The sequence below is a fragment of the Pipistrellus kuhlii genome, unplaced genomic scaffold, assembly GCF_014108245.1.
Source record: "Pipistrellus kuhlii isolate mPipKuh1 unplaced genomic scaffold, mPipKuh1.p scaffold_m20_p_10, whole genome shotgun sequence".
In the NCBI taxonomy this organism is placed as follows: Eukaryota; Metazoa; Chordata; class Mammalia; order Chiroptera; family Vespertilionidae; genus Pipistrellus; species Pipistrellus kuhlii.
Window position 1 is genome coordinate 22,157,068 of NW_023425405.1, and position 25,869 is coordinate 22,182,936.

Genomic DNA, 25,869 nt, shown 5'->3' on the forward strand with positions numbered 1-25,869 from the left:
AAGCACACACAAATCAATTGTTGTTGTAAATCAGTCTGTTTTTGTCAGTTAGAAGAAAATCCCTTCAGAAATTCTCACTAAGCCAAATGAAGGGATTACTTCATAGATATGCTTTCCATTTATGGGCCAACATAAAGAATTACTGGCTGCCTTCAATTATTTTTAGTTATGTGTTAAAGTTATGTGATCTATATATTCTTTCCCCAAAGACCCCCAAGAATCTGGAAAGGATTATCCAGTCTCTAATTTAGGAATAGAGATGGATGAGTCCATCTGTGTGCATATGGGTCACTGGGGAGGTTGACTAAGTCACCATTTAAGATGATCCAGAACAGGTGTCTACAACTGTTTTAAGAATATGTACTGTGGTGGCCATGAAAATGGTCTGCTCAGGTCTTCAACTTTGAGGATTGACAGACAGCCCCAGCTGGTGGCTCTGGATTCCTGGGCACCAAGGCTAAGGATGATAACTTTTATTCAAATTATAGCATGGTCCATCTCTAAAACCAAGTGATTAAGTGTGGTGGGGGTACTAAGATAGGCCCATTCCAGGGAGACATGGGACTCTTCTGATGATAACTTTGGCTCGAGGACTCCCCCTTGGCCTTGACCAAACTTTCTGAGTCCTGCACTGCAGTGTAAGCATTTCCTTCCTTTGCTCTCTCCCATATCACATATCACAGTCTGATGGCTCTCCCAGCATATTTGATCTCATCTTGGCTTCTGACTCCGAAGGACCAGGCTAACACAAGTACTGTTATAATTATATCTCCCAAATTAAAACACTCAAGTGTTTTTATTAAAATAGTATTATAGAAAGAATAAAGAGCAAAGACATTAATTTGAGAATATTTATGACTTAGTCACTACATTTCCATTCTCTAATATGTGTATGGTAACCTTTATTCAAATTATAGCATGGTCCATCTCTAAGGGCAAGCTCCTGTGAAGTTGAAGTTTGCTGCTTCTCTTGACAGGTGGGCAGCCCTAATTCAGAGTTATAAAAATTTTCATTCTCCTTGGGTGATTTTGTGAAATTAACCTGGGCCTGTATTTTCTTTTTGGGTCATCAATATGTGAAACATATATTCTAGGAGCCAATAATATTCCAATCACAGAGGATGTCCCAGAACCTATCACTGCCACTCCAGAGATAGCCATCTGAAACTCTCTCAGTAAGGAATAGGGAGGGGTTTTCTTATATTTCTAAACTCCTCCCATCACCAGATTAGACATGAAGTTTAGTTTTGCACTGAAAATTTCAGTCATCTGAGAGCCGGTGGAACTGACTTAACCCAAGGCTGAGAGTGGGTGTCTTTCCTCTGGTTCTGAAATATCAGACTCACTGAGTAGGACACAATAGCCCCAATTTCCTATAATTGCATCCAAATCAGTGTGGTTTATATGTCTTCACATATAATCCGATAAGGGTTGCAGATATCAAGATGCTAAAATGTTAGTGTGTGGGGAATGTGAGTCATGGAAGATCAAGTATCTGTATGACAAAATTCCTATAGAGAAAGAATGTGTGAAAGTCCCTAGTTTTATAGCCCCAACATTATTTTTCCCCTGTAAATGTAAATAATTCTTTCCAAATTCATTTATTCTAAAGACCCTGTGACATTAAGGTCTTCCTTTCAAGGTTTTCCATTATCATTGAGAATTGTGATCCAAAGTTTTTAAATTTTAACTGAGGTCACATAAACATCAGTCATCTTGCAGAGGGAGGAGAGTAGGGAGGATATGAAATGAGAAGCCAAGAGTAACTGAGTTTATTTCCCACTATTCTAAACATCAAAATGTAAGACTAAAACTTTCATTGCTATTCAAATTTATTAAATCGTTTCCAGATAAATTTTCCCCATTGAATTTGATCCCAAATTTTACTTGTTACTAGATCCATCAGGCCATTGCCAGGGGCTCAGAACTTAGTTTATAAAAATACAGAGTTATGTCTCCATTCATTATCTTTGGCAGAGACCATAGCAACCATTGAGATGAGCCCCTCTTTATCCTTAGTCATAGAGAAATTTCAGAGAGAAGCTGCAGAATATACTGTGAAGTGTGACTTGATTTGGAAGTTTGAGGACAGATACTCAAAAGTTGTGTTTTTTTGAGGTCAACAGCTCCTATCATGATGTTAGGATCAGATAGGGTTTTGGTTGGATTATAGCTTAGTCGATATGAAGTCACTTAAGAATTTTTATTTGAGTTTATTAACAAATTTTCAAAGTAATACATGCACGAGGTAAAAAATTAAATATAATAGTACAGAGGACTTGAAATGAAAAACACAGTACCCCACCCCACCCTTTTTAACCCTATTCCCTTTCCCTAGAGGCAATGCATGTAACAATTTCTATTTTTAGATATTCTAACTTTTTAACATTAAATAATGCTTGAACAATAATTTCTTGATTTACTAACTTTAGACAATATTTAATAATACACCATTACAAAAGATAAGGATTTAACTTACACTATCCCCACTTGTCCTTTGCTTATCTTTCCACAAATTTTTTATAATTATCATTTTAATGCTTCTAATGGTTTAATTTATAGTTTTGAACAACATACCAATCCTCCAGTTCTTGTTTCATTAACTGTAGACTCTTTTTCCATCCCCACTTTAAATATATGAGTAGCCCTACTCTTCCTTCCACCTCTTTTCCCACAGCCAGTTTTCAACCTCTTTCTGATCTCTTTTTTTCTGTACCTTGTCAGGGTTAATTTCAATTTCATTTCTGAATAAAAAAATGAAGCCTTTCATGTTTTGCCTATAGGCTGATCAGAACCTATAAAAAGCATCTATATTATTTGGCTATATAAATACTGTTTACTGAAAGCCACACAGAAGCTAGGACATTTTCTTTCATACACATCCAATATCATGCCTGTGTTATTTGAAAGGAAATATACTCACCGCCAATGTCAAATTGAGTCTCTTCTTATATTCCATGATATTTTTGTTGTTGTTATTTCAGAAATGGACTTAAATTTCTTGACATATTTTTGTTTTGTTTTCTTTTTTGTTGACTAACGAATGTATGTACTCAATACTCTCAAACATTGTAGCTTCTCAGTGATACTATCCTTGGCACAAAATGAATATTCTTCCAAGAGAGCTTGAGACTATACTCTCATCTGAATGGGGTCTGTGTGCTAGATAACTGACTATCACTCTAGAATGAGACATCCTGTTGGATAACAGTTACTCTAGAGCAGGGGTGGGGAACATCCAGCCCTCGGGCCACATAAGGCCCAAAAAATCATTTGGTCTGGCCCTGCCAAGGCATTAGGGATGAGTTAATTAAATGTTTGACCAAATATAGCAAGCTAATTTTTAGGTTGATCATTTTGTCTGGCCTAAGAATGATGTTATAAATATCCAAATGGCCCTTGGCAGAAAAATGGTTCTCTACCCCTCCTCTAGAGTGAGAGATCCTATTGGATAACTGTCATTCTAGAGTGACACATCCTTCCTGGGTGAGGTCCATTGTTTACTAGATTCTATTTCTTCTTCTTTCTTGGTTCTCATCCTCATTTTGCTGGAGAACTTCCTCAAGGTATTTCTTCAGTAAGGGTGCAGAGAAGGTAGACTTTCTGAAAACTTGCATGTCAGAAAATGACTCAACAGCTTGGCTTGCTATGGAATTCGGGGTACAAAATTTTTCATAAGGTATGTGGAGACATTGTTCCATTGGCTTATAGCTTTTTTTATTATTAATATATTTTATTGATTTTTACAGAGAGGAAGGGAGAGGGATAGAGAGTTAGAAACATCAATGAGAGAGAAGCATTGCCTCTTGCACAATCCCTACAGGGGATGTGCCCACAACCAAGGTACATGCCCTTGACCAGAATCAAACCTGGGATCCTTCAGCCTTCAGGCCAACGCTCTATCCACTGAGCCAAACTGGTTAGGGCAGCTTCTAGCTTTTAGTGTTGCTGATGAAAAATCTGCTGCCTAGTCTATTTCTCATACCTTTTTGGCTAAGCTAATTATGATGACCCAATTTTATTTTCTCTCTGGGCAGTTTTAATGTCTTCTCTCTATTCTTAATATTCCAAAATTTCACATAATTGTGTCTTGGTATAGGTTTTATTAGATCCCCCTGAATCTGGAGACTTAGTTCTTTCTGTTCTTCAATTATTTTTTTTCTTTGCCTATATTTTCTGTTTTCTCTTAAAACACACACACACTAATGGTTAGATCTTTCCTTTCTTCATAGTTTATGCTATTTATTTTTGCTCCATATCTAGGGAGATTACATCAACTTTTTTCTAGCTTGTCTACAGGGTATTTTGACAATATTTCATTTTTGAAGGGCTCTCCTTATTCTCAGAGTTTTTCCTTTCATTGTAACATCCTGTTTTCATCTTACAAATACACCTCAGATCTCTCTGAAGATATAACTAGATTTTAAAGTAACTTTTTCAATGTTGACTTTGTTTCCTCCAGAATTGGGTGCAGTTTTCCAATCTCCTGCTTCCAATTAGTAATTTTTTCTTATATACATCTCGTCTCCCTTGGCCCTCCCTCCCACTTTCCCACCCCACCATCACCCCAATGCTCAATGTCTGGGAATTCCTAGCTGACCATTTGCACTTAAGCATCAATATAACTGTTGCCTTTTATAGGAGTTGATATGGGTTTCCTCTGCCATTGTATGGTTTGGTCTGTTTTTCCAGTAAGCTTCTTCTATGACTGGAAACACTTGGTTACTTAAGTAGGGGGGTTTCAGTAGTCAATAAAGAATTAGCTGGTAGGCTAAGGGATCACTTATTTCCACAAAAAGAGAAATTTCATTCTGACGCACCAACTTCTACCTCTCTCAGGAAATTTATTCAATTCCTTTATATAAACAACAATAACAACAACAATAACAGCAACAACAGAGTTCTCACTGGTACCAATAGTTGACTATATTCTATACACAAGGGATAGGGTAGAATGTGATGGGGTTCAATTTTACAACTGGTATAATTCTTTATGAGATAGACTTTTCAGGTGCCCAAGCCTCTCTGTGGTTATGTTACTCAGATCAGCTTATATTCTGTCTGAAAGGTACCTTCTCTTTCATTCTTTTTTCATGCTTCATCCACTTTCTCTCTTCCAGAAATGTGTTGAGGTCTGCTTCATTCATAACCAAAAGCCTTCCAGTTTTCTTTCACTTCAATTTCAGTGGGGCCTGTAGAGGGAGGAGAGGTAAACTTGTATGTTCACTGTATCATCTTAAATTCAAAGTAGCACTGGAAGCTTTTAAATAAGGAGGTGGTATGGATAGTTCTGCATTTTTAAGACATCCCCAAGGCTGTACTGATGAAAATGGATTAAAGAGGGGAAGAATAGATAAAAATATTATTCTAAATAACTGAGGATCTAATTTACTTTCTGAGAACATGCAATGTCTGGGACTTTGGGAAATCAGGCACTTTATCAAAATAACCCATTATTCAAAATCCAGTAAGCTAATAAATGCTTTCATGGTGCCCTAGAGGGAAGGACTGAAACCTGAATAACCTGAAATCTAAAAAGAGTTGGATGACACTAAAGGGATCATCCCATCTTTGTCTATTGGGAAGCACTCCAGGAGCCTACCTCAAATCCTTCCTTTAAACTGGAATTTGAGATAAACAAAGGTATTTTTTCTTCTTATAAAATTAGATGAGGAGCAAGTACAAGCAGCCAAAGTTCTGGCAAGTAGGGACATAAAGATCTATTTTCTGGTTGGTTTCTTTATTTAAACATTTATTTTGTTATTCAAAGCAGTGTAGTTACTAACACCCACTGTAATAAGAATGCCCAGGTTCAAATCCCAGCTCTATCACTTGTTGGCAGTGTAGCCTTATGTACTTCACTTGCCCTCCATGAAATTCAGTTTGCTCACTCCTAAAAAAGGATTGGTAAATTTCCATCTTATAAGATTACTGTGAGGATTTATTTATTTATGTTTTTGAGAGAGAGAGAGAGAGAGAGAGAGGGGGGGGGGAGGGAGGGAGGAGGGGAAGGAAGAAGGAGACACAGAGAAGGAGAGAGAGAGAAAAGGAGAGGGAGAGGAACATTGATGTGAGAGAGACACATCGATTGGTTGTCTCCTGTGCGTGTCCAGACCAAGGCCAGGAATCGAGCCTGCAACTGAGGTACATGCCCTTGACCAGGAATTGAATATTTGACCCATTGGTCTGCAGGCCAATGCTCTAACTACTGTCAGGGGTTGATAGCAATTATTTTAAAGGTTGAATGGACATTCAACATCTATGTTTAAAGCACCTAGATGAAAGATGTTCATGAAATAAGAGAAAATATTTCTATGATTGAGAAAGGACATAATAAAAAATCCAGACCTTGCTGGTTTGGCTCAGTGGGTAGAGCATTGGCCTGCAGACTGAAGAGTCTCTGGTTCGATTCCAATCAAGGACACATGCCTGGATTGCAGCTCGATCCCCAGTAGGGGATGTGCAGGAGGCAGCTGATCAATGATTCTCTCTCATCATTGATGTTTGTCTCTTTCTCTCCATCTCCCTTTCCCTCTGAAATCAATAAAAATTTATTTTAAAATATCCAAAGAAAAACATCTAGGTCAAATCTTATTATTCGTGCATCCACCCATTTTTCAATAAAGCAAATAAAATGGTGTATTAAAATAAGTAAATAAAAAGAAGTGAGCTAAAAGAAAACTGGATGGATGTACACAACATTAATCCTATATCCTCAACTCTAGTTGAAACTACAAAGAAATGGGAGGTTTCTGAATATGTTTAGAAGAACATTTAAGAAAATCTTTTAATGTGCTGTAATCAAGTGAAATTCGAGTTGGTTATTTCTAGTTCTTTTGTTCCAAAGTAAATATTTCTATATTATGTGAACTTTATCAGCCCAACTACCGTAGTAAGTAACTCTTGACAATGATAGAAATCTGTGTCACTATGGAAATATAAACACCAACACTGAGCCAGTTGCCCATTGTTTGATAAAGACAAGCATCTTCCTGGAATTTTCCTGAATTTATAAGTAACTTTCACTCTTTACTTAATCAAAGATGGAATTCTACCTAAACGATGGAACTGAGTAAAGAGACCAAAACCCTAAGTAGCTTGTAAAACCCTGTAAATTTAGAGCCCTTTCTTTAGATCATAAAGCAACCTGCCAGACTCCTCCCAGAGGTTGATGTAGGAAGTGTAGGAGGGCACAGGATTAATTACACTGAATTTGTAAAAGCCATCTATAAGTGAAGTCCATAATGATAGTGAGTTAATTTTATATAATAAAGAAGTAATATGCAAATTGACCATTACACTCTCACATAAGATGGCTGCCCCCAAGGTACAAGATAGCCACCACAAGATGGCCAGCAGGGGAGGGCAGTTAGAGGCAACCAGGCCAGCAGGGGAGGGTAGTTAAGGGTAACCTGGCTGGCAGGGGAGGGCAGTTAGGGGTGACCAGGCCAGCAGGAGAGAGCAGTTAGGGATGACCAGGCTGGCATGGGAGGGCAGTGGGGGGTGGGGGGACCAGGCTGGCATGGGAGGGCAGTTGGGAGGGACCAGGCCAGCAGGGTAGGGCAGTTGGAGACAACTGGGCTGGCAGGGGAGGGCAGTTGGGGTTGGTTGGGCTGGCAGGGAAGCAATTAGGCATCGATCAAGCTGGCAGGGGAGTGGTTAGGGGGTGATCAAGCTGGCAGGCAGAAGCAGTTAGGGGCAGGTAGGCAGGCAAGTGGTTAGGAGCCAGCAGCCCAGATTGTGAGAGGGATGTCCCCTGAGGGGTCCCACATTGGAGATGGTGCAGACTGGGCTGAGGGACACACACCTCCCACCCCACCCAGTGCATGAATTTTATTCACTGGGCCTCTCGTTAGATAATAATAATGGCAATTGACATTTTCTCTATACTTACTAATGGCCAGCTAACTGTTCTTATCACTTTTAGAGGCACTAAAATTTAATCCTCACAATAATCCTATGAAATCAATTCCATTTTAGAGATGAGGAAATTGAGTGACAGAGAAATTAAGGAACTTGCCCAGAGTCATAAAATTACCAGGTGAGAGAATCAGGATTTTGGAGGCAGTGGAGTCAACTGTGAGAGATGATGATCTTAATCTCTAGGCTACGAGAAGTAGTCAGCTTACTACTATGTGAACCAACCCAAAATCAAGCAATCCCTTGGACAGCATGCACTGTATTCACAAACCTCTTCAGAATTACTGAGTCTCTATGACAACCCCCGGGGGGGTGGGGGAGGTAGGAATTTTTATCCTCACTATATACACAAAGAAATAAGAATACCAAAATAAAACAACTTTCCTAAGAGCTAACCCTAGCTATGGATTCTATTTCTCCAGATTACTTTTCACGCTTTTTGAAAACTACCCAATACACAAAATATATGAGACCTCAGGGAGCTATGAAAATCATGATAAATTTGTATTTCATTTGGGTTCTGTGGTCAGGGTTTTTGGAATAACTCATTAGAAATAAAATACAGTGGGTCGTCAGGATGCCAGGCTGAGAACTACTCTCTATGGGCTGTGGGCCGTGATGGTGAACCAAGGGCTAGCATAGACATAGGGACCAAAGCTCTCAGAACTGGCCCAATTAGGGTCAGGAGTGAATTTGATAGCAGAGAGCTATGGAACAAGACTCATAAACAGAAGGCCTTGCCCCTGAAAAATTCTGATTCCACTTTCTTACTGTGTTTTTAACCCACTTTCTAGAGAGAGAACCAGGGCAGTGAGCCCAGAGGACAAGGCTAGAGCCCTAAGACACAGAGGTTGAGGAGTGAATCCTTGTCTCTGTCTACCTCCCCACACCTCCCTATCTGCCACCTTGCTGGGCACTCCTTACATCTGTGTGAGGAGGTACAACTTCATAATATTTTCCTTCCATTCAGGCAGATAGGCCAGGCTTGTAGCCAATTCCTTCTGGATCGGCCAGGCCCAGGCCTCAAAGAAGGGAGCCAGATTCTTCTGCACTTGGTGGGAGAACATCTTCACCCACAAATTCATCTTGTCAACATTGTCAGTGGGCAAGTTGGTCTGGTTACGGTACTCAGTGAAGAGACGGATGAAGGGCTCCCAACCAAAGGCTTCCTGGAGCTGAAAAGAGAAGGATGAGGCAGGTTGAGACAGGTAGTCTACAAACACCCTGACAAATGAATTTACTGCATTGAACCCCTTCAACACTAATTGCATGGCTATGACAGACCCTCTTTCCTGTTTTACCTGATGACTTCATTCCCTACTCTCTCATATTCGAATCTTAAGATGGGCCTCTCGCCTGGCCAGTGTGGCTCAGTGATTGAGTGTTGACCCAAGCACCAGAAGGTGGTCAGTTCAATGCTTGATCAGGGCATATTCCCTGGTTGTGGGCTTGATCCCCAGCAGGGGGTGTCCAGGAAGCAAATAATTCATGTTTCTCTCTCTTTCTCTGAAATAAAAAAAGGGGCCTCTCAGCTAGCACAATGCTCAGCACAAAATAGATACTTAATAAATTATTGTGTGGTGTGCTTGTGGGGCTGAGGCAGTTAAATCTATCATTAGTCATATATTTCACTAGATCATGTAATATCTCACTAGGATATCATATAAAACTTTAAAATGGGCTGGCATGGGGAAAAAAATCCTTATATCTTTCATAGTTGCAAAGTTAAACCCAATTTTTTGGGAACTCCTATCCTATATAATAAAGAGGTAATATGCAAATTGACTACCACACCCTCGCACAAGGTGGCCGCCCTCATGTGGTCACAAGATCACCAGCAGGGGAGGACAGTTGTGGGTGATCAGACCAGCAGAGGGCAGTTAGGGGCAACGAGACTTGCAGGGGAGGGTAGTTGGGACTATCAGGCCTGTAGGGAAGGACAGTTAGAGGCAACCGGGCTGGCAGGGGAGGGCAGTTGGGGGTGACTGGGCCAACAGGGGAGGACAGTTGGGAGGACCAGGCTGGCAGGGGAATTGTTAGGGGGTGATCAGGCTAGCAGGCAGAAGCGATTAGGGGAAATCTGGCAGGTAGGCAGGTGAGTGGTTGGGAGCCAACAGTCCTAGATTGTGAGAGGGATGTCCCCGATTGGAGGGTGGAGGCTGGGCTGAGGGACACTCCCTTCCAGTGCATGAATTTCATGCACTGGGCCTCTAGTCCTGACATAATCCTCATTAATCATAGGTCTTTGTCAATTTACAAGGCAACTAAATGGCCTTTGGAGGAGAAAAGTGACTCTGTAGAAGCAGGATACTATATATATATATATATATATATATATATATATTTTCTAGGTAGCTAGAGTTAAGAGTATCATTTCAGAAAGGCACCCATCCTAAGGCCATTGGAAATAGCCCATGTTGGGCTGGGTTATAGAGCTTTAGCATGAAAAGAGATGTTAGCAATTCCCTAGAACAACCTCAACTTCATTTCACAGATGAGGAACTTCTGTCCCTGGGGTGAAGTGGCCCTAATAACAAGTTTAAGCACAGTCCCCCAGGCAGTTTCACTGTCATTCTCAAGGCCATCAGAATAAACACAGAGAAACTGGAGCAGGTGGACAAACCAGATTACAGTCTGACTGGTCTGGGATTAAGTTCCAGAATCCAAGGTGATAAAACTCTCCACAATGAACTGGGAACTAATCCAGGGACTCAGGGGCAGAGCTGGGGTGTTTGAATGATAATTCAAGGCAAAGACAACCTCCATGTCCAGGCCAGGGAGAAATCTTGTATTGCCTATAAGGTGGAAACAGGCACAGCCAAGTCATATTGAAAAGATGGTATACTCATCTGAGGAAAAAAATAGGTCCTATCCCATATTTTTTTTTGTGTGTGTGTGTGTGGGGAGGTTGTTTGGTTATAGATAGCTATTAAATAGAAGAGTTTGGTGTCAATCTCAGTTATGTCTGGATCTAAAGCCTGTGATAGTAACTGTTATAGCAATACACATGCCTCTACCATGTTTTCACCTCTTTCAGTGCTTCCTGTCTATTCTCATGCATCTCTTCAAGTTCATAGGGTGAGGGTGGGGCTAAGGCGGTTACTGTAACTCTACTTAGGATCATGCAAAATGATATACTGAGAGGCCTCATCTAATAGGACTGTCACAATTGGGCTTTGTCAGGGTCTCCTGAGGCCTAACATGGGAGGCAGGTGTAGTGGGAGGTCTTCTGGGTTACGTGAACATCACCTAATAATGATGCTCTGGTATCCCCAGAATAAGGGGTTCCCATCACTCGCCCTTTTTGCCTAATATACCTGTAAATATGTTTCCAGTGCTGTCCACGCATTCCAGTTTTTCAGATTGGGACCCTTGCTCAGGTAGATTCTGACTCTTTTCTCCCGTACTGGGGGCCACAGGGCAATATTGGCGCGGCCTCGAGGAATGCCCAAGACCGTTTCGTGCACATAAACACACCACAGGTTGCAGGTGGCCTCGGTGGTGTGTGGTGGGAATTCCCACTCCTGCCGCTGCTGGTTGCGGCCGAGCTCATGGACAGGGCCCCATAGCCCCTTGGTTCTGATGAGTTTCTCATTGATGAGCTCCTGCACTGACTCCAGGTGGCACATGATGGGGTACCCCGCATGCATCCAGCCTGAAAATAGAGGAGGGAGGTGGAGGGTTAGAGCGCTCCCCACATATCTTACAAAGTTCTCTGTTTTGAATCTCCCAAAATACTTAGTAACCCTGATGACTTCCAGAACCCCGTACTGCTCAGAAAGTCAATCCAAATCCAGATCCTCCTGGGCTTTCCTCCTTATCCTCTCACTCTGTAATAATCCCTCATCCTCACTCTGACCTGAGAGCATGTGCTTATGGGAGGTGATGCAGGTCCCAAATCACTGTTCATGTTACTACTCAAGAATTCTATGTTTATGAGAGTGTCCTATCCCTGGGAACCTGTGTCATTGTACTCTTTTCTCAAAATTAAGGATTCATTGAGGGTGTTCCCTTTTTGTTATTTAGATGTGGAGTTGCCCACATTAATATTATTGTATAGTGATTGTAAGCCAAAAAAATCTAGTCTAGAATAATGTCCATGCTTATTTAATTTCTATAGACGCCCCCCTTCCCACCCCAAATTTTTTAGGCCTCCTGGCCCACTGGTAAAACACCATCAAAATACCACTTTAAACGTCTTCCTCAATATCTATGGAGGTTACACACAATTTATTAATTATCCATTCCATAATTGTTGTACATTGTAGGTTGTTTCCAAATTTTGTGAAAGTCACTGAGTCTATTTTTTTTTTAATACACATTTTTTCCTTTTCATTTAGCAAGGATTACATCTTGTTTGTCTTGCTAGAAAAGCTTGTTTACTCTGCTGGCTGCCCAATGCATGGCCTTTGGGAGAAAGAAGTCCCACAGGGCTACTGGGAACAGGGCACCCACCTACTGAAATCTGCACATCAGCAACAATCCTCTGAGGCAGACGCAAGGGGAAGGGCTCGGCCCCCAGCCTTGCCACAGCCTGCATCACCTCATCCCAGAGGCGAAGCACCGGCTCAGGATTATCCAGTGTGCGAAGGTTGGCAGTTGGCACTGTCAGGATGATGTTGTCCGTAGCCAGCTCTCCCCAGGGACCTGGATTCTCCTGGAGACACTTCTTCCAATCCTCCAGGGTTGTCTCCCCTGAGAAGAGAGGCCATGGCGTTGAAATGCCCTTTTCCAAATCCCTTAGGTTAAAACACCTCACTTGAAACCCAGGAGGAGAACACCAAGGCCATCTCCATCCTTCTTCTATGGCACCCCATGCATGTGGGTTGGTCTATCTCCTTGGCCCCAAAGCTGAATTTAAGGAGGCTTACCTTTCTTCTTTCCTCCAATCTGAACCTTTCTCTTCCTGTACCAAACAGTCCCACTGTCCTCCTCACTCCCAACTCTCCTGTCCCCAGGGTTCACTTCATAGCCCACACTCACCTAACTTGTAGAATGGAGCATGCACAGCCCCCTTCACAGTGATGGGCACAGAACCCAGCTTGCTGTTCTGAGGCACGATGATGTAGAGGAGGCCGCCCCAGAGGCAGGTGATTGATTTTGTGGGCTTGTCCAAGCAGCACCGGTTGATTACCAGTGGGCCTCGGAACAACTTGCTGGCCCTGGTCAGGTCATCTGTGTGGCAGCCAATCTGTACCTGGAACAGAGATATTCCCCCCGCCCCCAGAGTCACCTCAGGTGCATGCGGTGGAAGATGATAAAGCCCATGAGGTGAGGACAGGAAGGGCACCAGACTATATGACCCCATGTCCATGAACCGTGTGTGCTAAACCTATGGAATTGCAACATTCTTTAGGTGGTATGGACTAAATGGTGTGAAAATATCCTCCTAGGGGAGTCAAAACAGCTCTAAGGTGATGCTGAGATGCTGATGCGAGGGGCACCAAGTGTTCCACAATGGGGACGCTAGTATTGGCAATGGGATGGAAGGGATATAGCCTTTTGCTGACTGCAGAGGAGGCCCAGTGGCAACTAGTGTGACAGGCTGATGTGGTAGAGGATTGACTCAGTTCCAATCTATAAGACCCCCCTTCCAGAGCCAATGGAGTGACCCTTGTCCTTGGTGGAGTCCTAGAATTGTTTTCTTGGGTTTATGCTAATCAAATTCTAGGATAAATGCAGGTACAGAATAAGTCCTGTCACAGAGACCATCAAGGGAAAAAGAGCCGTACCGCAACTTAATATGTGACTAGGGTATGTGTATGTGCAAGAGCTGAGAAAGTCTAGGGATAGCAAGGAACAGTCTTTGGTATCCCAGGAAGAAACTGGAGTCAGAAAGGCCTCGTGCTACAGAGGGAGATGCATATGGAGACGGAAGTGAACTAAAGTTTACTGAATACCACTGGGTGCTAGGGCACCTTCCACATGGCACTGTTCCTATTACCCTGCTCTACGGTATCAGTGAAATGCACAAAACTTCAGGGTGAGGAGGTGATTAGGTTTGAGCCCTAGCTCTGAAATATATCAGGTCTATACATTTCAATCAATCACTTAACTGTTCTGCATGTTAGTTGCCTCATCCTTAAAATGGGGGTAAAAGTACATGTCCCATATTGCCAATAGAGTTTTTATGAGGATCAAGATGCCAACTGTGAAAGCAAGAATATTTGGGCTCCATGCTTTCTGGGGAGGTAGGATATGGCCTTACCTTCAGGTCAGCAGAAGCAGCAGCTTCAGGCAGTGAGACCTCTATAATTTGCCTTCCAGGTATGTACAGCCCAGTGCTCATCCAGCAATATCGGGTGCCTGTCAAAAGCACGGAAGGATTTTACTCCCTCTCCATAATCCCATCTCCACCCAGAATCTCCACAGCCCTTCATGAACTCTGTACATCTTTCCTATCTATGCTGCCCTGACTCAACTCTTACAAACATTACTAAATTCCTAATCCCTATCTCCTTAAAAGTGCATGGCAAAGGGTGAAGATGGCCTTCTGGAGGTGATCAGGTCCCTGAAGTGAGCTAAGTCATCATGTCTCAGTCCCCCAACCTTGAGCTCCCACCCCTAATTCCATACCTGGATTGTTGCAGTTGACCTGAACGGTGATAGGAGAGTCAGAGGGGCGCAGATAGGAGCTGCTGTACATGTCTTCAATTTCTGGGACTAACAGAGAGAGGTCACTCCCAGAGTGGGCCAGACCAGTGGCCAGGGAGAGCATAGCACCCCTGCAGCAGTCATTGATGACTGGGTTTTCTCGGGTCGCCACTGGGAGCCGGTATCGACTCAGCAGCTTCCTGAGGAGCCGATGTACAGACATATAGGCAGGGATCTCTTCTGCGGGGATCTGCAGGAAAGCTGCACCATCTGGCCCCAGCTTTGCCAGCCATCCCTTTTCCACATTCCCTCTCTTCCTGCCCATTATAACCTGGAACTCAGCCAAAGTGGAGCGGAAGTGATAGGTCCTTATCCCCGATTTTGGAGTACGAAAGGGCCCTGGATTGAGGCTTTGGCTTGTGATACTGATGCCAAGGGCGTTGAGCAGGAGGTTCCCTGGGAACCGAGCCAGAGGGGACACTCCGGGGTTCTTGAAGGCCCACCACCAGGCTTGGGCTGCAACAAACAGGCCCCCACCCTCAGCTACAAATTCCTGCAGCTCCTTGACTCCTACATCACTGGTGGGCTCAAAGCAATAGACACTCGCATCACTGGTTAGATTGGGCTCAATGCTGGTATCTATGCCCCCCACTGCAAGCAGGCCGCTCATTGTCCTTAGTTCCGTCTGCACCACGATCTTGCCTCGGCGGCCCGCATCAAGCCAGCGCACGGCATTGAGCAGAAAGGGGCCCAGTTTACCCACAGTGAATAATACCTTGTGGCCCATCACTACCACCCGGCCCCGGCCATAGCGAGCAGCCGCTATAACACAGCCGTGGTAGGAATCTAACCCCAGGGGAAAGGCTAAAGCGCCATGCACTAGCAGCTGGGATGGGAAACAATCCGAGTTGCTGATGTCCAGCTCAGAAATCCCGTGCAGAAGCTCCTCTCTGTCCTCGGAGAGATCGTCTTCACAACTGCAAAAGAGACAGGTGTTCTCTTAAAGGAGAGGCTCTGCAGATAGCTCTGGAACAACTCCTGGCATATATAGCAAGAGTCAGCTTTATTAATATCATTCTTAGTTCTTCCAGGAGAGCCAGAGAATCTAGTGGGCAGATCTGACCTCACTGGTATGGAGACTCCTTTGAGGGATGACAGAGGGACTCAGCAATAATTCTGCTCTGCTTAATCTCTAGGTACAAACTCTCCAAAGGAAATCTTGAAGAAAGCCTTGCTGTGTTTACCCAGCACTATATGTGAAATATTCTGGATTTACGTGTTAAAAGTGCCCTTTAAGCATTATATGTAGAAATGGCCTGGTTGAGTGTCAACCTATGAACCAGGTCAGGGTTCCATTCCTGGTCAGGGCACATGTTCGTGTTTCAGGTTCCATCCCTGGTGGGTGATGTGCAGGATGTAGACGATCAATAATTCTCTCTCATTATTGATGTTTCTATCTCTCTTTCTCTTTCCCTTCCTTTCTGAAGTCAATAAAAATATATTAAACAAAAAAACAAAAACAAAAAGAGAGAACTGACTAGAAAACATCTTTTCATCCTTATAAGGAGTTTTGTTTATAAATTTCATGCTATTAATTTTCTGCAAAAAAACTCTCAATGGACAGCTGAGTTAATGGTGCTGTTAGAATCACTATTATCTCAAAACTAGAGGCCCATTGCATGAAATTCGTGCATGGGAAGGGTCCGTAGGCCTGGCTGGTGATCCCGGCCAATTGGGGTCTTCCTTATGGCTGCCGGCTGGGGCCTTCCTTCATTCCGCACCACTCCCTGGTGATCAGCACATGTCATAGTGAGGGATTGAACTCACAGTCTCCTGGTCGAACTCCAGAGGGGACACTTTGTATATTAGCCTTTTATATATAGTATATAGATGTGGGCCAGGGGAGCTGACTGGTCTAAATTCTAGTGAGATCCTCCTGTTACCTGAACCCAAGAAGACTGACTGCTACTCCAGCTCTTCACCCATTAATTGCCAGCCCACAGGACTGCTGCATATCCATGCTATATGTTTTTTCAGAGCACCATCTATTCCTGCCCAAAATGGAGATGCAGCCTATGGGATTATTAGGGAATATGGGGGCAGAGTGACCTCTATAAGCTGAGATCCAGAGCTGGTTATATCACTTATGATAGGTAAGGCTGTGGCAACTGTATGGTCAGAAGGAAGCTGCAAGGAAACACTGAAAAACAGTGAATTCTAGCTTCTGCATTTAGTCTAAATTCATTTTTAATTATTATTATGTATGGAGTGGGATACATTTCAAGATTTATTTTTCCCCTCAACCATCTGTAGAAAAGATTCTTAGCACCTTGCCAAAAAATAATTGAGCATAAAACTATGGGTCTATTTTTTAAATATCTAGTCTGTTTCATTCATCTGTATATCTATCCTTATGCCAAAACCACCATAGTTTAAAATAGGGGTGTTGAACTCAATCAGAGAAGGGGCCAAAATCTAAAATCCAGCCTAAATCGCGGGCCGAATGGTTTACTGAACAGTCATAAACTGTCATTGTGATGGAAACGCAGCGGAGTGCAGTGATGACAGCATGGTGCAGGCTACATTGCAAGGCCTGGTGGGACGGATTTGGCCCGCGGGCCTTGTGTTTGACACATGTGGTTTAAAATATTGAGTATTCTAATACATTAACATGGCATATTTTTCCATTTCTTTAGGTTTTATTAAATTTGTCTCAATAATGTTTAGTAGTTTTCAACATACAGGTACAGAAACATATTTTGTTAAATTTATCCATTAGCATTTCTGTCTAATTGGCATATTGTGCTTTTATTAGTATATATAGATAGTACATTTATCAAAACTAGGAAGTTAATGTTGGTAAAATACTGATACCTAAAGTCTAGACTTTAGACAAATTTTACCAGTTTTACCACTAATGTTTTCTAGGATCCAATCAAAGCTACCACATTGAATTTAGTATTGAAACGTTTTTAATTACAGTTCAACTCTTTTGTCAATTTTAATAGTTTTTGTCTATTAGGAAATTTGCCCATTTCATCCAAGTTGTCAAATTTATTGGCATAAAGTTGTTATATTTCCTTATTATCCTTTTAATATCTGTATTAATGTCCTTTATTCCATCCTTAGAATTTATAATTTGTGTTATCTCTGTTATTGTCCTAACCAGTATACCTAGAAATTTATCATGCTTTTTTCCCCTACAAATCAGCTTTTGGTTTTGTTTCCTTTATTGTATTTCTATTTTCTATTTCATTGATTTTTGCTTTTATTTTGATTATCTTATTTCTTCCACATATTTTGGGTTTAATTTGATTTTCCTTTTTTTCTTTTTTTTTAGCTTTTTGGTATGGAAACTTAGGCCACTGAGTTTAAATTTTTCACTTTTCTAATAAAAGCATTTAAATTTCTCTCTAAGCACTGCTTTAACTGCATCCCATAAATTCTGGCATGCTGTGTTTTCATTTTTATTCAGTTCAAAATATTCTCTAATACCCTTTGTAATTTCTTCTTTGACTTACAGAGTATTCGTGTTTTTTAACTTACAAATATTTTTATGCTATTGATTTCTAACTTAATGCCATTGTGGTCAGGGCATACAATGCATGATTTAAATCCTTTTAATCTTGCTGAGACATTTTAATGGTATAACATATGGTCTTGCTTCCTGAATATTTCACATGCATTTAAGAAGAATATACATTCTTCTGTTGTAACGTTATTTAAAGTTTACATATTCTAAAATTAAAATTGAATCAACAAATATGGTGGAAAACTCACTTTAAACAAAAATAGGACCAAATGAAAAAACAATTCAAGTAATTTTGAATAGAGTATTTTCTATGCTCTATGTAGAATATTCTGGGGACTAACTACAAAAAAATCCTGAACTTAGTGAGTTTGCTACTGGTAATAGTAGGGGAGTAGTAAGTTATTTTGTGTGCAGTACAGACTGAGGAAATGAGTACATAATGACGTTGCTGGAAACCAGTGTTCTCACTATGATAGAGGAAGATACAAACATGGAGTGGGTGGAAGAAAAGAAGAATTCTGTGGTTTTGGATTAAAATTTGGGGTATTGGTATAGATTCAGGATTAAAACCTATATATTTCTTGGCTTTGTTTTTTTAGGGGTCCAGAAATGATGACAGCACAATGGCAATGAGCATACATAGATGAACTTGGTTTCTAAATACTATTCACCACTAAAAGGATCAGGATTCCTTGAAGCAACGGCTGAATCTAGGTTTTGGACAGGAAGAGGACCAGGTAAACCTGCAACATCTTGTTGTGTCAATAATTGAAAACTGATGGAGTGTGTCAGAGGACTCAGGGCTCATCTGAGTGGGGCTTTTATTTGCCAAATTTGGGACAATTGGACCTTCAAAGAATACCAATTATAAATGAATTATAATACGTTTGCTTTCTTTAAAAAAAAAAGGGGGGGGGGAGGAAGGGGGCGGTCCATGAGTACAGAGTGATACTAAGGCAAACCGAATTTAAAAACAACCACAGAACCAATAACACAATGTTGTGATGTTGGGGAGGGAAAGTTCCTCTGGAAAGAAGCATGCAATCAATCCTGGGAGAAACATATAAGTAAACCAATACTCAGCTGTGGCAAGTCCTAGAGCATCCTGTTGCTATGGGTTCCCGGAAGAGAGGCATCTATTAGTATATTAGAATAGGAGAGGAGGGAGCAGTGTCTGGAGGTGATACTTCATATGAATCATTAAGGAACACAGGAGCTCCCCAAGTGGTAGAAGCAAACGCTTTTATAAATATCAACTAAGACGCAGATCATCCTTATTGGCTGTGGGCACCACCATCTTTGAGGGCAGGGCAGTCAATTAGCATATTCCCTCCTTATTGGCTGTGAGTGCTGCCATATTTGTGATGGTGTAAGGGCTAATTAACATATTCCCTCTTTATTAAATAGGATAGTTTATTTTTTCTGATCATAAAAGTAGGAGCTTCTTCTGTTAAAAATTGACTCATCTTAATAAGACCCGTGAACTCTAATTTTAGAAGGTTGTGATAATCACAAGTTTTTGTTTAGAATTTAACTGAGTAAGAAATGTGCAAGTAATGAGATTAAAGGTTAAAGGTCAATGTGCACTCATATGTTCAAATGAGGGTTTAAAAATAAATAAGAGGACAGGCACTTTGGAACTAAATCCACAGGGGCTTTTAATTGTAATCTCACTCGGCTTACAATGGAAATAATCTTTCTTCTTGAATTCTGAGAGAGACATCTTGCTGTCTTCTCTTATCTAATATTTCTAAGATGCTTTGAATATATTTTGTATAGTATTACCTATCACAACAGGAGTGGAGGGAGATCCAAGTGCTCAACCATGGGCAGTGGGAGATTGGCCAGCCATCAGGGGGGCTGGCCTGCTGGGGGGAGGGACCGTGGGAGGTTGGCCCCAGCAACAAGCTAACCAACAGCCAACTCCACGAGAAATGGGTCTCCCTCCTCTCTTCTGTCTGGGTCCAGAGTGCGGGTGAACCAGATTTGAGGCAGTCAGCAAGCTAACCAATGGTCGATTCTGCAAGGAATCAGCCTCCTCCTCTCTCCTCTTTGGATCCAGGGTGTGGGTGAACCAGATTTGGGACTGTCAGGGCCCCAGCAGCAAGGTCTGGATCAGTGCACAGCATAAATACCAGCTGGTCATCCTGTCATTCGGTCATAGTGGTTGCTTAGGCTTTATATAGAGAAAGATGGTATATATATTTGTGTGTGTGTATGGTATTATATATAAAATATGTTGTATATATGTATGATATTTGTATGTGATGTGTGTATATATATTACCAATATTTTTGAATCATGATTCTTCATGTGATATTCTTTTAAACTACTTTTTACTAGTAAATATTGCTGGATTTCCCTAGCTGGTTTGGCTCAGTGGATAGAGTGTCAGCCTGCAGACTGAAGGGTTTGATTCCAGTCAAGGACACATGCCCAGGTTGAGGGCTGGATCCTCAGTAGGGGGAGTGAAGGAGGCAGCCACTCAATGATACTCTCTCATCATTGATGTTTCTTCCTCTCCCTTCTGCTCTGTAAAGATATATTTTTAAAAGTATTACATTTTAAATACACAATGCAACTCTTTCGTTTTTACATATTATTTCCCCCTTTCATTCATAATTATACATTGTTGTCATCTTGCTATGCATGCTATTTTGAATTCTGCTCATAAGTATTTTTTATTCTATATAATCTTTAGAGTTGTATATGTGCCCCATTTATCCATGCACCAGGCCTCTATTATGCATATAAGATCTTTGGTTAATCTCTCTGAGCACCACCCCCCCTACTTCTCTCTGAGATTTATCAGTCTGTTCCATGTTGCCATGCCTGTGTATTGAGCATCTGCCCCCTGGTGGTCAGTGCATGTCATAGTTAATGGTCAAATGATCGCTTAGGCTTTTATATATTGTATATAGATTCAAAAGATCTACCCACTAGTGATATTTTGGCCTTTTTCTTATGTAATATTTTCTAAATATAGCCATATATTTTTAGCAAAATTAGGAACATACTGAACAACAGTTTAGTATCCTATTTCATTTCATTTAGTAGTGTTCCCCAAAAGATTTTTTCCATGTCCTTAACTATTCTTGGAAACATGTATTTCTGGTGGTTGGTTAATAATTTTGTAATTTACTTAGCCATTCCACTCTTCCCTATTATAAATAATGCTGAATTGCATATCCTTATATAGAAATCTCATTACATCCTGATTATTTATTTTCCAAAGTGCTATTAAAAGAACCTATTTTTAAAGGTTTATTGCAATTTCATTTACATAAAGTAAAATTATCTCAACATAGGTGTACAATTTAATGAATTTTGAAAAATGCATAGTTTTCCCCCCACAACACCAGGTGGGAGAAAAATAGCTCAATGCTTATATTTCAGCATCGGGCACTTGAGAGCTAACATTAAGAAAACTGTGGAGAAAAGGAGAGAGGATTGTTTTCTCATTTTCTCTAATATCAACTATGAATTGTTATAATAATTATTTCATACCCCCCCCCCCTCTCTCTCTCTCTCTCACACACACACACACACACACACACACACACACACTCATTGTATCTTTTATTTTCTTCTGCTTACTTTTCTCTGCCAGTTCACTCAGGAAAATCACTATTGTCATTCTCAATTCATACACAAATCAAAAAATTACCCATCTACCATATAAGTGATGCTATCATATACCTACCTGTATAACCAGAGTCAAAAGGTGTGATGTAATCTTACCTAATAAATAATCAATATAATAATCCATATATTCCACAATAGATTCTATATATTAACCTAATTAAGTCAGATTTTTTCTCAACAGTTAGTCTTCACCTATGCGCAAACACACGTGGGCATATACACACACATACACAGACAGACAACCCAACCAGCCCCAAATTAGAATCACTGATGACAAGAGATGACTTAGGCACAGCTAAAGAAAAAAGAGGCATGGTTTTGGTAGAGAAATACATCTTTTAAGGAAACAAAGGGGATTAAGCTGGTAAGAAATAGAACTATGGTCAAGTCTTACCTTCCCATTCCTTTGGATCAAGATCATTGATAAGCTGAAGTTTGAACAATTTAATCAGTCACCATGCCTCTGAATAACTGTGTCTCTCCTCATTGCACATGTGAGAACGGAGCTGGCAGTGTTATAGGAATTCTATGCCAGGACACTCATTCCCTGTCTCTCTACTAACCCTGTGTGCCCTCCTTGCCCAATCACATCTTACTCTGTTCCTATTGGTCAGAAATACCTCTGCTGAGAGTTTTAATTACAATATAGGGTGTGGCCTGGTACACCTTTCCTACTCCTGGGGCTTCAAGTTCTAATCTCTTTCAGTCATCCATCCAATACAAGTTTACCGACCACCAACCAACCTACTCTGTTCAGCACTGTCAGAGGGGTGGGAGCACAGTGTGAACAGAACAGGCAGGGCAGTGCTCTCAAAGACTTTCAGTGTAGCTGTCTCTGTACCCATCATGTACCTCCTTCATTTCCACCATCAGGTCTTTTGTCCTCAGAGATAAAATCCTCTCCTAACTCCTAGATACAGCATACATCACTGGAGCCATCTTTTCTGCTATCTCAGCTTTTCACTGCCATCCTAATCTCACCTGGGCAGACATTTAAAAATCTTTGCCACTGATTTCTAGACCAGCAGTCGCCAACCTTTCAGACCTCACGGACCACCAGTGGTCCCGGGATTGATTACCGGTTAGCCACTGCTGCTCTACACTGTTTTATGGGGTCCCTCTTGTCCGTTTTCTTTTCATCACATTTCAGTTGCAAGCAACCTTCTTCTATGAACCTTTCCAGATCTGTCATGCCAATTCTAGGATTCAGCAATATGTTTTATTAAGCTAGATGCTGAGGGACATAATGGTCACTAAGAAATTTCTCCCCTCAAAGAGATAAGTGGTCTGGTCTGAGGAGGCAGCTGCAATGGAGACCCTGCCCTTCTTGTGACTAAGGATATTTTTAAAATCTGGTTGATTTATGGTGAACCTGCCAAATTCTCTTCTGATGGTCTCTTCTGAGCACAAATACAGTGTCTGTTTTTTAACCTGGGCCCAATCCCCACTGAGGGAATGTACTCACCTAACTAAGACTGGAATCTTGGGCATCTTCTTAGACACTTTACAGAAACTTGTGTCTCCTTTGTTGTCAGTGAAGTAAATGCCTGCCACACTGGTCACGAGGTTCCCAGGGAATGTGAACAGAACCCTTTCATCATCACCTTGGTTGGCCCAATCCCAGGCTTGGCCTCCAATCAGCAAACCTCCTCCATGTTTCATAAACTTGACCAACTTTTCAGTCATGGTTTCATTGTAGGCATCAATACAGTAAACCCCCAGGGAGTCTTTCACTTCCGGCTCAAGCTTCGCCTCCACTCCAGAGCCCTCAAGGATTTTGGCCAGAGGTGCCAGGGATGGGTGTACACCTACGGGAGCCCCAGGGGAAGAACAAAGCCACCCCACTGCATTGAGGAGAAAGGTAGTGAGCTGGGCTTCCGCCAAGTAGTCCTCATGGGATACCACCACCAGGCGGCCTCGGCCATAGGAGGACGCAGCAATGAGGACCTGGCCCACGTCATTCAGCATCACTGGGAAGGAAGCCTCTCCAATAAGAAGCAGTTCACACGGGACAGCATCTTCAGGGACATCCCAGCTTGTCACTCCATTCATAAGGGCCTCAAAGGCAGCTGAGGGGGTCGCCATGGCTATGGGCTTCTGCAGAAAGAAAGCAAAGATTCAGCTTGGTGAAGAACAGATAAACAAACAAATCAGGTCATTCCTCCACTAACCAAGGCAATTCTTCCTTCACCCCGGTAAGTCTGGCATTGTGAAATGACTCAGGCACTCACCAGGGGTGGCAGTGTCTCCAATCTAGGAGACCCCATAGCACTCTGTGCTCTTAAATTCTTGGGGTCAAACTAAAAGGGAGCAATACTTTTTTGTCACCAAAGGAAACAAACAGAAGTGAAGACAGTGTCCCCAAAGAGATACAGCATGTTTAGGTATTAAGCCCCAGAACCTGTGAATGTGACCTTATTTGGAAATAGGGTCTTTGCAGATATGAGCAAGTTAAGATGAGGTCATGCTGGATTTGAGGGGGCTCTAATCTAATGACTGGTGTCCCCATAAGATGAGGAAAATTGGACAGAGACACAAATAGACAGGGGAGAATGCTATGAGAAGAGGACACAGGGACTGGAATGAAACATCTACTAGCCAAGGGATGCCAAAGATTGCTGACAAACACCAGGAACTAGAAAGAGGCATGGGACAGATTCTTCTTCAGAACTTCCAGAAAGAACAACTTTGCCAACACCTAGACTGAAAATTCAGAAGCCTCCAGAACTGTCAGAGAATACTGTTCTGTTGTTTAAGCCACCTAGTTTTTGGTAATTTGTTCCAGCAGCTCCTAGAAACTAATACAGTGATGCAGCATGCTGTTTCTATCCCTCCCACCCCCACTCCTACTTGGTTCCCACATTGATCTTTTTAATCCCAGCTTGGGGAACCCAGAATTTCAGTCTGAAAAGTCTGGGTCTTCAAGAGACAGTGCTTTGGCCACAGTCACAGCTGGGCTAAGAGGAAAGCAGAAATCCTCTGTGGCTGGAGTCCATGTACCAGATAAGCAGAAGGCAGCAAGTTATGAAATTATGGCAGATGCTTACTTGCACCTGTCCAGGTGGAGGAAGGTGTGTATGTCTGTGGATGTGTACTTACAAAAATCCTCGGCTTCTACACATGAGCTCCCCACTAAGGACACTATACAGTCTTACCTCCTCCGTATCCACTTTATTGAAACAGTTCCCCAAGGACAGATGTGTTTCCATACTGTGAACATCCAAGGCTTGTCATCCTCACTGATCACTCTACTCAGTGGCCCTGGGCAGTACTGCTCTCTTGGTTCCTGAGGCTCTCCCCGCCTCTAACCTTATGACCCAAGCCCACATTATCTGCCACTTCTTGAACCATTTACTTCCTTTCCTTCTCTTACCTCTTCTGAAAATGTAGGTATTCCTTATGATTTAATCTTTGGCACTTACCATTTTTCTATTTCCTTTGTCAGAGAACAGGCTCATTCTCAAGGTATTACAAGTTCAGCTCTGGAGTTAGGCTGTCTGGGTCTGAATCTCAGCTTTGCTGTTACTAACTGGGAAATCAGGCAACTCATCTCAGACTTAGTTTCCTCACTCATTAAATAGGGATAATAAGATCTATCACATAAAGTGGTCCTGAGGATTAAAGGAAACTGCATAGTTAAGTGTCTTTAAATTATTTGTTATATTTATGAATATTCTATTATTTATTATATGTGTATATGAAAATATAGAAATACACATATCTATGTATACTTTCTTATAATTATTTGGTTAAATGTAAACTGAATATGTGCATAATAGAAAATTCTTATAAAGTAAACAAAAAATCTAACCTAATGTTAGATTTTACAAACACTTAATTAAGCATTTATTGATTCTGATTTTTATAGTTTTCATAATTTTGGAGCCAATATTAATACTCTGCTGAGTTCTCAAGTATTTCTATGAGCCCTTGGCACGGGTACTTTCCTCGATGGAAAGGCCCTGGTCCTGATGTAACTGGTGAAGAACAGATAAACCATTCAAGGCCCCTGTGCAAGAGCCACATTGGCATCAGTCTCTAAAACTAAAGAAGTCTTACATTTATTCTTTTCCCTCCAAACTAGCTTCTCTTAGGTAATTATCCAAGCTTGATGTCCCTAGTTGTTAAAAAGAATAACCTCTATGCCAGAGAACTATTTAGAAGATACAATCAGCAAA

General features: G+C 41.6%; 1 protein-coding gene across 4 annotated transcripts in view; it reads right to left on the minus strand.

Moving 5' to 3' along the window:
• Window positions 1–2,199: 2,199 nt before the first annotated feature.
• The window catches only part of TCAF1 (TRPM8 channel associated factor 1), a 37,149-nt gene continuing 13,479 nt past the window's right edge, over window positions 2,200–25,869 (minus strand). For all 4 annotated transcript variants that reach the window (XM_036429130.2, XM_036429129.2, XM_036429131.2 and 1 more), the window contains exons 2-9: window positions 23,157–23,788; window positions 14,497–15,491; window positions 14,129–14,226; window positions 12,904–13,117; window positions 12,376–12,615; window positions 11,238–11,575; window positions 8,845–9,095; window positions 2,200–5,192 (exon numbers count right to left, since the gene is read on the minus strand). In XM_036429130.2, coding sequence (XP_036285023.1) covers window positions 5,183–5,192; window positions 8,845–9,095; window positions 11,238–11,575; window positions 12,376–12,615; window positions 12,904–13,117; window positions 14,129–14,226; window positions 14,497–15,491; window positions 23,157–23,776 — 2,766 coding nt within the window. In that variant the 5' untranslated portion in view covers window positions 23,777–23,788 and the 3' untranslated portion in view covers window positions 2,200–5,182. The remainder of the gene's footprint in view (window positions 5,193–8,844; window positions 9,096–11,237; window positions 11,576–12,375; window positions 12,616–12,903; window positions 13,118–14,128; window positions 14,227–14,496; window positions 15,492–23,156; window positions 23,789–25,869) is intronic.